This window comes from Lepisma saccharinum, chromosome 9, assembly GCF_977018435.1.
Source record: "Lepisma saccharinum chromosome 9, izLepSacc3.1, whole genome shotgun sequence".
In the NCBI taxonomy this organism is placed as follows: Eukaryota; Metazoa; Arthropoda; class Insecta; order Zygentoma; family Lepismatidae; genus Lepisma; species Lepisma saccharinum.
The window spans coordinates 44,264,290-44,276,495 of NC_139237.1; the positions used below are offsets into that span (position 1 = coordinate 44,264,290).

General features: G+C 37.0%; 1 protein-coding gene across 1 annotated transcript; it reads left to right on the forward strand.

The window, feature by feature from the left end:
* The first annotated feature begins 9,029 nt into the window (after positions 1 to 9,029).
* LOC145992413 (uncharacterized) lies at positions 9,030 to 9,608 on the forward strand. The gene has a single exon (XM_083128796.1). The coding sequence runs from the start codon at positions 9,030 to 9,032 to the stop codon at positions 9,606 to 9,608; it is 579 nt and encodes a 192-aa protein (XP_082984922.1).
* Positions 9,609 to 12,206: the final 2,598 nt, after the last annotated feature.

Consider the following 12,206-nt stretch of genomic DNA (forward strand, 5'->3'; position numbering starts at 1 on the left):
ATACGGTAGAAAATCCCTTTTTCGTGATGAATTTAAATATGATCCAAGAACCTTATCTCCGGATCAATTTAAGTACGGTCCAAGAACCTTATCTCCGAATCAATTTAAATATGGTCGAAGAACCATTTCTCCGGATCAATTTAAATACGGTCCAAGAACCTTATCTCCGGATCAATTTAAATACGGTAGAAAATCCCTTTTTCGTGATGAATTTAAATATGATCCAAGAACCTTATCTCCGGATCAATTTAAATATGGTCGAAGAACCTTATCTCCGGATCAATTTAAATATGGTCGAAGAACCTTTTTTCCGGATCAATTTAAATACGGTAGAAAATCTCTTTTTCGTGATGAATTTAAATATGATCCAAGAACCTTATCTCCGGATCAATTTCAATACGGTCCAGGAACCTTATCTCCGAATCAATTTAAATATGGTCGAAGAACCATTTCTCCGGATCAATTTAAATACGGTCCAAGAACCTTATCTCCGGATCAATTTAAATACGGTAGAAAATCCCTTTTTCGTGATGAATTTAAATATGATTCAAGAACCTTATCTCCAGATCAATTTAAATATGGTCCAAGAACCTTATCTCCGAATCAATTTAAATATGGTCGAAGAACCATTTCTCCGGATCAATTTAAATACGGTCCAAGAACCTTAACTCCGGATCAATTTAAATAGGTAGAAAATAACTTTTTTGTGATGAATTTAAATATGATCCAAGAACCTTATCTCCGGATCAATTTAAATACGGTCCAAGAACCTTATCTCCGAATCAATTTAAATATGGTCGAAGAACCTTATCTCCGGATCAATTTAAATACGGTCCAAGAACCTTATCTCCGAATCAATTTAAATATGGTCGAAGAACCATTTCTCCGAACCACCGAATCAATTTAAATATGGTCGAAGAACCATTTCTCCGGATCAATTTAAATACGGTCCAAGAACCTTATCTCCGGATCAATTTAAATACGGTAGAAAATACCTTTTTCGTGATGAATTTAAATATGATCCAAGAACCTTATCTCCGGATCAATTTAAATACGGTCCAAGAACCTTATCTCCGAATCAATTTAAATATGGTCGAAGAACTATTTCTCCGGATCAATTTAAATACGGACCAAGAACCTTATCTCCGGGTCAATTTAAATACGGTAGAAAATCCCTTTTTCGTGATGAATTTAAATATGATCCAAGAACCTTATCTCCGGATCAATTTAAATACGGTCCAATAACCTTATCTCCGAATCAATTTAAATATGGTCGAAGAACTATTTCTCCGGATCAATTTAAATACGGTCTAAGAACCGTATCTCCGGTTCAATTTAAATACGGTAGAATATCCCTTTTTCGTGATGAATTTAAATATGATCCAAGAACCTTATCTCCGGATCAATTTAAATACGGTCCAAGAACCTTATCTCCGGATCAATTTAAATACGGTAGAAAATCCCTTTTTCGTGATGAATTTAAATATGATCCAAGAACCTTATCTCCGGATCAATTTAAATATGGTCCAAGAACCTTATCTCCGAATCAATTTAAATATGGTCGAAGAACCATTTCTCCGGATCAATTTAAATACGGTCCAAGAACCTTATCTCCGGATCAATTTAAATACGGTAGAAAATTCCTTTTTCGTGATGAATTTAAATATGATCCAAGAACCTTATCTCCGGATCAATTTAAATACGGTCCAAGAACCTTATCTCCGGATCAATTTAAATACGGTAGAAAATCCCTTTTTCGTGATGAATTTAAATATGATCCAAGAACCTTATCTCCGGATCAATTTAAATACGGCCCAAGAACCTTATCTCCGAATCAATTTAAATATGGTCGAAGAACCATTTCTCCGGATCAATTTAAGTACGGTCCAAGAACCTTATCTCCGGATCAATTTAAATACGGTAGAAAATACCTTTTTCGTGATGAATTTAAATATGATCCAAGAACCTTATCTCCGGATCAATTTAAGTACGGTCCAAGAACCTTATCTCCGGATCAATTTAAATACGGTAGAAAATCCCTTTTTCGTGATGAATTTAAATATGATCCAAGAACCTTATCTCCGGATCAATTTAAATACGGTCCAAGAACCTTATCTCCGGATCAATTTAAATACGGTAGAAAATCCCTTTTTCGTGATGAATTTAAATATGATCCAAGAACCTTATCTCCGGATCAATTTAAATACGGCCCAAGAACCTTATCTCCGAATCAATTTAAATATGGTCGAAGAACCATTTCCCCGGATCAATTTAAGTACGGTCCAAGAACCTTATCTCCGGATCAATTTAAATACGGTAGAAAATACCTTTTTCGTGATGAATTTAAATATGATCCAAGAAACTTATCTCCGGATCAATTTAAATACGGCCCAAGAACCTTATCTCCGAATCAATTTAAATATGGTCGAAGAACCATTTCTCCGGATCAATTTAAGTACGGTCCAAGAACCTTATTTCCGGATCAATTTAAATACGGTAGAAAATACCTTTTTCGTGATGAATTTAAATATGATCCAAGAACCTTATCTCCGGATCAATTTAAATACGGTCCAAGAACCTTATCTCCGGATCAATTTAAATACGGTAGAAAATCCCTTTTTCGTGATGAATTTAAATATGATCCAAGAACCTTATCTCCGGATCAATTTAAATACGGTCCAAGAACCTTATCTCCGGATCAATTTAAATACGGTCCAAGAACCTTATCTCCGGATCAATTTAAATACGGTAGAAAATCCCTTTTTCGTGATGAATTTAAATATGATCCAAGAACCTTATCCCCGGATCAATTTAAATACGGTAGAAAATCCCTTTTTCGTGATGAATTTAAATATGATCCAAGAACCTTATCTCCGGATCAATTTAAATACGGCCCAAGAACCTTATCTCCGAATCAATTTAAATATGGTCGAAGAACCATTTCTCCGGATCAATTTAAGTACGGTCCAAGAACCTTATCTCCGGATCAATTTAAATACGGTAGAAAATACCTTTTTCGTGATGAATTTAAATATGATCCAAGAACCTTATCTCCGGATCAATTTAAATACGGCCCAAGAAACTTATCTCCGAATCAATTTAAATATGGTCGAAGAACCATTTCTCCGGATCAATTTAAGTACGGTCCAAGAACCTTATCTCCGGATCAATTTAAATACGGTAGAAAATCCCTTTTTCGTGATGAATTTAAATATGATCCAAGAACCTTATCTCCGGATCAATTTAAGTACGGTCCAAGAACCTTATCTCCGGAACAATTTAAATACGGTAGAAAATCCCTTTTTCGTGATGAATTTAAATATGATCCAAGAACCTTATCTCCGGATCAATTTAAATACGGTAGAAAATCCCTTTTTCGTGATGAATTTAAATATGATCCAAGAACCTTATCTCCGGATCAATTTAAGTACGGTCCAAGAACCTTATCTCCGGATCAATTTAAATACGGTAGAAAATCTCTTTTTCGTGATGAATTTAAATATGATCCAAGAACCTTATCTCCGGATCAATTTCAATACGGTCCAGGAACCTTATCTCCGAATCAATTTAAATATGGTCGAAGAACCATTTCTCCGGATCAATTTAAATACGGTCCAAGAACCTTATCTCCGGATCAATTTAAATACGGTAGAAAATCCCTTTTTCGTGATGAATTTAAATATGATTCAAGAACCTTATCTCCAGATCAATTTAAATATGGTCCAAGAACCTTATCTCCGAATCAATTTAAATATGGTCGAAGAACCATTTCTCCGGATCAATTTAAATACGGTCCAAGAACCTTAACTCCGGATCAATTTAAATAGGTAGAAAATAACTTTTTTGTGATGAATTTAAATATGATCCAAGAACCTTATCTCCGGATCAATTTAAATACGGTCCAAGAACCTTATCTCCGAATCAATTTAAATATGGTCGAAGAACCTTATCTCCGGATCAATTTAAATACGGTCCAAGAACCTTATCTCCGAATCAATTTAAATATGGTCGAAGAACCATTTCTCCGAACCACCGAATCAATTTAAATATGGTCGAAGAACCATTTCTCCGGATCAATTTAAATACGGTCCAAGAACCTTATCTCCGGATCAATTTAAATACGGTAGAAAATACCTTTTTCGTGATGAATTTAAATATGATCCAAGAACCTTATCTCCGGATCAATTTAAATACGGTCCAAGAACCTTATCTCCGAATCAATTTAAATATGGTCGAAGAACTATTTCTCCGGATCAATTTAAATACGGTCCAAGAACCTTATCTCCGGGTCAATTTAAATACGGTAGAAAATCCCTTTTTCGTGATGAATTTAAATATGATCCAAGAACATTATCTCCGGATCAATTTAAATACGGTCCAATAACCTTATCTCCGAATCAATTTAAATATGGTCGAAGAACTATTTCTCCGGATCAATTTAAATACGGTCCAAGAACCGTATCTCCGGTTCAATTTAAATACGGTAGAATATCCCTTTTTCGTGATGAATTTAAATATGATCCAAGAACCTTATCTCCGGATCAATTTAAATACGGTCCAAGAACCTTATCTCCGGATCAATTTAAATACGGTAGAAAATCCCTTTTTCGTGATGAATTTAAATATGATCCAAGAACCTTATCTCCGGATCAATTTCAATATGGTCCAAGAACCTTATCTCCGAATCAATTTAAATATGGTCGAAGAACCATTTCTCCGGATCAATTTAAATACGGTCCAAGAACCTTATCTCCGGATCAATTTAAATACGGTAGAAAATTCCTTTTTCGTGATGAATTTAAATATGATCCAAGAACCTTATCTCCGGATCAATTTAAATACGGTCCAAGAACCTTATCTCCGGATCAATTTAAATACGGTAGAAAATCCCTTTTTCGTGATGAATTTAAATATGATCCAAGAACCTTATCTCCGGATCAATTTAAATACGGCCCAAGAACCTTATCTCCGAATCAATTTAAATATGGTCGAAGAACCATTTCTCCGGATCAATTTAAGTACGGTCCAAGAACCTTATCTCCGGATCAATTTAAATACGGTAGAAAATACCTTTTTCGTGATGAATTTAAATATGATCCAAGAACCTTATCTCCGGATCAATTTAAGTACGGTCCAAGAACCTTATCTCCGGATCAATTTAAATACGGTAGAAAATCCCTTTTTCGTGATGAATTTAAATATGATCCAAGAACCTTATCTCCGGATCAATTTAAATACGGTCCAAGAACCTTATCTCCGGATCAATTTAAATACGGTAGAAAATCCCTTTTTCGTGATGAATTTAAATATGATCCAAGAACCTTATCTCCGGATCAATTTAAATACGGCCCAAGAACCTTATCTCCGAATCAATTTAAATATGGTCGAAGAACCATTTCTCCGGATCAATTTAAGTACGGTCCAAGAACCTTATCTCCGGATCAATTTAAATACGGTAGAAAATACCTTTTTCGTGATGAATTTAAATATGATCCAAGAAACTTATCTCCGGATCAATTTAAATACGGCCCAAGAACCTTATCTCCGAATCAATTTAAATATGGTCGAAGAACCATTTCTCCGGATCAATTTAAGTACGGTCCAAGAACCTTATCTCCGGATCAATTTAAATACGGTAGAAAATACCTTTTTCGTGATGAATTTAAATATGATCCAAGAACCTTATCTCCGGATCAATTTAAATACGGTCCAAGAACCTTATCTCCGGATCAATTTAAATACGGTAGAAAATCCCTTTTTCGTGATGAATTTAAATATGATCCAAGAACCTTATCTCCGGATCAATTTAAATACGGTCCAAGAACCTTATCTCCGGATCAATTTAAATACGGTCCAAGAACCTTATCTCCGGATCAATTTAAATACGGTAGAAAATCCCTTTTTCGTGATGAATTTAAATATGATCCAAGAACCTTATCCCCGGATCAATTTAAATACGGTAGAAAATCCCTTTTTCGTGATGAATTTAAATATGATCCAAGAACCTTATCTCCGGATCAATTTAAATACGGCCCAAGAACCTTATCTCCGAATCAATTTAAATATGGTCGAAGAACCATTTCTCCGGATCAATTTAAGTACGGTCCAAGAACCTTATCTCCGGATCAATTTAAATACGGTAGAAAATACCTTTTTCGTGATGAATTTAAATATGATCCAAGAACCTTATCTCCGGATCAATTTAAATACGGCCCAAGAAACTTATCTCCGAATCAATTTAAATATGGTCGAAGAACCATTTCTCCGGATCAATTTAAGTACGGTCCAAGAACCTTATCTCCGGATCAATTTAAATACGGTAGAAAATCCCTTTTTCGTGATGAATTTAAATATGATCCAAGAACCTTATCTCCGGATCAATTTAAGTACGGTCCAAGAACCTTATCTCCGGAACAATTTAAATACGGTAGAAAATCCCTTTTTCGTGATGAATTTAAATATGATCCAAGAACCTTATCTCCGGATCAATTTAAATACGGTAGAAAATCCCTTTTTCGTGATGAATTTAAATATGATCCAAGAACCTTATCTCCGGATCAATTTAAGTACGGTCCAAGAACCTTATCTCCGGATCAATTTAAATACGGTAGAAAATCCCTTTTTCGTGATGAATTTAAATATGATCCAAGAACCTTATCTCCGGATCAATTTAAATACGGCCCAAGAACCTTATCTCCGAATCAATTTAAATATGGTCGAAGAACCATTTCTCCGGATCAATTTAAGTACGGTCCAAGAACCTTATCTCCGGATCAATTTAAATACGGTAGAAAATACCTTTTTCGTGATGAATTTAAATATGATCCAAGAACCTTATCTCCGGATCAATTTAAATACGGCCCAAGAAACTTATCTCCGAATCAATTTAAATATGGTCGAAGAACCATTTCTCCGGATCAATTTAAGTACGGTCCAAGAACCTTACCTCCGGATCAATTTAAATACGGTAGAAAATCCCTTTTTCGTGATGAATTTAAATATGATCCAAGAACCTTATCTCCGGATCAATTTAAGTACGGTCCAAGAACCTTATCTCCGGATCAATTTAAATACGGTAGAAAATCCCTTTTTCGTGATGAATTTAAATATGATCCAAGAACCTTATCTCCGGATCAATTTAAGTACGGCCCAAGAAACTTATCTCCGAATCAATTTAAATATGGTCGAAGAACCATTTCTCCGGATCAATTTAAGTACGGTCCAAGAACCTTATCTCCGGATCAATTTAAATACGGTAGAAAATACCTTTTTCGTGATGAATTTAAATATGATCCAAGAACCTTATCTCCGGATCAATTTAAATACGGCCCAAGAAACTTATCTCCGAATCAATTTAAATATGGTCGAAGAACCATTTCTCCGGATCAATTTAAGTACGGTCCAAGAACCTTATCTCCGGATCAATTTAAATAGGTAGAAAATCCCTTTTTCGTGATGAATTTAAATATGATCCAAGAACCTTATCTCCGGATCAATTTAAGTACGGTCCAAGAACCTTATCTCCGGATCAATTTAAATACGGTAGAAAATCCCTTTTTCGTGATGAATTTAAATATGATCCAAGAACCTTATCTCCGGATCAATTTAAATACGGCCCAAGAACCTTATCTCCGAATCAATTTAAATATGGTCGAAGAACCATTTCTCCGGATCAATTTAAGTACGGTCCAAGAACCTTATCTCCGGATCAATTTAAATACGGTAGAAAATACCTTTTTCGTGATGAATTTAAATATGATCCAAGAACCTTATCTCCGGATCAATTTAAATACGGCCCAAGAAACTTATCTCCGAATCAATTTAAATATGGTCGAAGAACCATTTCTCCGGATCAATTTAAGTACGGTCCAAGAACCTTATCTCCGGATCAATTTAAATACGGTAGAAAATCCCTTTTTCGTGATGAATTTAAATATGATCCAAGAACCTTATCTCCGGATCAATTTAAGTACGGTCCAAGAACCTTATCTCCGGATCAATTTAAATACGGTAGAAAATCCCTTTTTCGTGATGAATTTAAATATGATCCAAGAACCTTATCTCCGGATCAATTTAAATATGGTTCAGGAACCTTTTTTCAGGTTCAATGTAAGTACGGTACAAGTTCCATATTGCTATTAATATCAGAACTTGAACCGAAGTTACATTGTGAGAGAAAAATATTCCGGTCCTGTTACAGAACCCAATAGAACCCGTAAGAATTCCTAGACCTTTAACAACCCTGGTGTAATGCTCTATGTCGTTGTTTGATTCACGCAAGTACATGTATTTCAATCGTACAAAAACGAAGATAGTTTCTGGTAAACTTCTCACAAATTAAGGATATACCACTGAACAATACACGACCCCACACATGATTATACTTGTTTGCATTCAGGCGCCAGACCTTCGTTAGACTGCAAGAATGCATCTACCTTGGCGTATTACTTGAAAAAACGTGGGTTGATACATCATCAAGATTCTGAGAATATGGTCATTCGTCGGTTTAAGGTAAAAAAACAAAACAAAAGTGAACATACTAGAGGGAAATATTTTTCACTCTCCATGCCATGATGATAATCATTACTTCGAGCACTTTAAATGACAAGGTCGAGTCATTGTTCAGTACATTTGAAGGATGTTATCTGCTTGATAACACCATTAAGCCTTGTTTCCATGATAAACAAAAACTCAGTATGCTGACAAAGGTAGAATTTATTTTATTTTAAAACATAAACTAAACGTTACGTTTCAACCTTTTAGCAAGGTCTTCTTCAGACTCTGTACCAAGTAATCACAGTCAAAAACCCGAGAAGTGATGAAAATAGCGTCCGCAACATGCCGAAGCAGACAAGAACCGATGAAGCAGAGCTCATTGTGCGAAGTAATGCAGTCGACGTGCAATACCGATCACCACAGACGGCTACCGGAGTCGGCAAGTGCATGCTTGTGTTCGAGCGTAGCACCACGGTAGTCAGCGAAGGTTAGGTAGGTGTTCCTTGTGTCCAGTTAGCGAAGGTGAGCAAGGAATGCCTAGGCGTACAATAGTGCAGTTTGATCCGGCCAGGATCATCACGCTACTGCAGACTTGCATGTCACAACGGGCTGTAGCTAGGGCTGTTGGAGTGGCGCAAAGCAATGTCTGTAGGACCTGGAGGCGATATATAGACACAGGAACAGTAGCAGATCGTGAAGGGACAGGTTGTCCATGGGTCACACCACCAGCACAAGACCGCTATGTACGACTCTCAGCTCGGCAACAGAATACCTTGACGGCAAGGAACATCACTCATGACCTCCAGGCAGCCTCTGCTATGCGTGTGTCAAAACAAACTGTCTGTAACAGACTCCGAGGAAGTGGTTCACGTTCCAGAAGACCTCTCCAGCACCAGTACCTATTGCCACGACATCGGCGCGAACGTGTGCATTGGGCCTGTGCACATCGAAATTGGGTACCCGATCATTGGGCTCATGTGCTCTTTACCGATGAATGTAGGCTCTGTCTAAGGCCAGATTCACGAAGAGGACGGGTGTGGCAAGGTCTGGACTGCAAGAGGGGCTTCGTGGTGTCCAAGGGGTCCATCCATACCAAGGAGGAGGAATCATGATATGGGCAGGGATCATGCTCGGACGTCGAACGTCCCTAATTCCAAATAGAGGGACACAAACACCTGTTCGTTATGTCAGGGACATTCTCCAGACGACTATGGAACCATTTCATCAGGAAATTGGTGACGAATTTGTCTTGGTGGATGACAATGCCCATTCACACCGCGCACAGATGGTGCACGATTATCTGCAGCCGGCGAATATCTGTCGCATGCTCTGGCCAGCGCAAAGTCTCAACATGAATTACATCGAATATGCATTGGCAATGCTAAAAAATGCAATTGCAAACCATCCAGTGGCTACCACCAATCTTCGTGAAGTTCTTCTTGCGGCACAGGACGAATGGGATCGCTTACGCCAAGATCACCTTGATCGTCTCATCCTCAGTATGCCACAGTGTGTTCAAGACCTTCTTGCACCCAGGGGAGGACACACCAAGTGGTAGGCAATGTTTCTGATGGATCTGCTATGACGAACAGTCTTCTTGTGACAGTTCTTTGTTTTTTCGCCTCCATCATGAATTGTGCCATTGTAGTTTTAAAAACATTTCTGAGAAAATTGTACTTTTCTCTTTGCCTTTTCATTCAACATGTCTTGTTCTTTATCTTTTCTTTTGTATTCCCACTGTGATTGTCAATAAACTTTGTGCTTCATTTATATTTTGTCATTTTCCATCCTGATGCAAAACTTTTTTGACTGTGTTTATAAATGAAATAAGGTACAAAACAGGAAGATATATATGTACACAACTATAACTCCCCTCCAGACACAAGTTAATTAGAAAGTTGTTTATCTGGAACATTCCTTTCCAGGTGTTCCAGCAGGTGGTCTTCTACTGTCAACTGTTATTTCACCTGACAGGCGATTTAGATAAAACATTTCCTTTCATCTGGAACGTGGTTGGACTCCTTATCACAAGCTTTTTTATTATCCTCTTTTTCTTCATTCCTCTTCCTCCTCTCCTCCTTCGCTCTTATCCTTTCCACTCTATCTATCACCTTCTTCCATTCCTTGTTTATCCTCAGTCCCTCATTCCACTTCATTGTGTCTTCTTCCTCTTTCTTCTCTATTTCCTTGGCCTCCTTCCATTTTCTCACTAGTATTCTCTTCTCCCTTCCTATCTGCTTAGCCTCATCCCACTCTATGTCATGTCCTGTTTCTCTCGTGTGCTTAAATATCGCATTTCTCTCTCTCTTAAGTCTTACATCATCCCTATGTTCTTTTAACATGTCTTTCGGCTTTTTTCTCCTATGCACACACTCTGACATTCTTTACACTTCACTTCGTAGAAAATCCCTTCATCTTCCTCTTCTCTGTTCTCCTTTTCCTTGTTTGCATTCTTCGCTATTCTTAAGATGCTTCGTCCACTCTTCCTGTAAGTTTTATTGTCAGCTCTCCTAAGTTACTTTGCATATCTTTTCTGTGGTCTTCCCCATACTCCTTATGCCACACACCCTCTCTTTTCCTTTCTCTTCCTCTTTTTCTGTCTCTATCTCTTCTCCCTTGCCACTTTTCTTCCTTCTTGTGTTTATGTCAGTCTATCCTCCTTCTTGTAACCATTCTTTTCCAGCTATTTCCATATGCTATTTACTTTGCCTTCTTTTTCACATTCTTTCGTGCATATTTTCATGATTCTGTCCTCCATATCCTTTATAAATTATTTTTTTGTCACCTCACTTACATCACTTCTTTTGTGACAAAATACCCCTGCTGCACACTTCTTCTGATGCCAAGCGGTTTCAATTTCTTGTTCCCTCTTCCTTTTCATCAATATATCTAGGCAGCTTATCTTGTCTTCCTCTTCTATATCTTGTATGTATTTTGCAAATATGTCGAGGTGCCCCTTTGTTCCTTTCCATATGCCAAAGGAGGTGACAAAATAATTTTGTTTTGCAGATATGTGGACGATAGTTTTGGCACATGGAAAGGAATAAAAAGGCAGCTCGACATATTTGCAAAACAAATACAAGATGAACTAGAAGAATGTCACATAAGAAAAAGGAATCTTTCGTTTGAACAAGTTATGACAACACACAAGATGAAAGCTTAATTAAGAACTACATATAGTGCATTTAACATCTAGGTTATTTCGTTTACACTTTTCAACCATTGATCTCATAATAAATAAATGTACACAACCTATTTTTTAACACCAATTTTTTCGAGTACAATTTGATGTAGACTAGATTAAAAGGAAACGTGAGTAGTTTGTGCAGTTTAATACTTCATCCGCCATCTATGATTGCCTGTTTAATTTATTCTGAAAGTTGCAGCTTGCAAAACACCGTGCCTCAAATGTGCGAATATAACCAGTACAGAATATTACATAAGCAACGTATAAAACAATATATATATTTTTTTAAAATCTAGTATTATTTACTATATTATAAAAGCTCTCTTATTTCCTCGCATACGTCCGTGGCGGAGTATTTAGCGGTCCCAGTTTCGAAATCCGGCTTGGGCACGGGTGTTTTTTGTGAGTATCCTTTCACACACTTAATAAAATCATCACTCATCGTCGTTATTATACCAGGCTGTCCCAGAAGTCCTGCACCATCAGCACACTGAGCTCCAAGAGGTGAAGTTTGCGAGGGTAG

Excerpts from the sequence above, each read along its gene's own strand:
- LOC145992413 (XM_083128796.1), top strand. The coding sequence starts at position 9,030 with ATGCCTAGGCGTACAATAGTGCAGTTTGATCCGGCCAGGATCATCACG.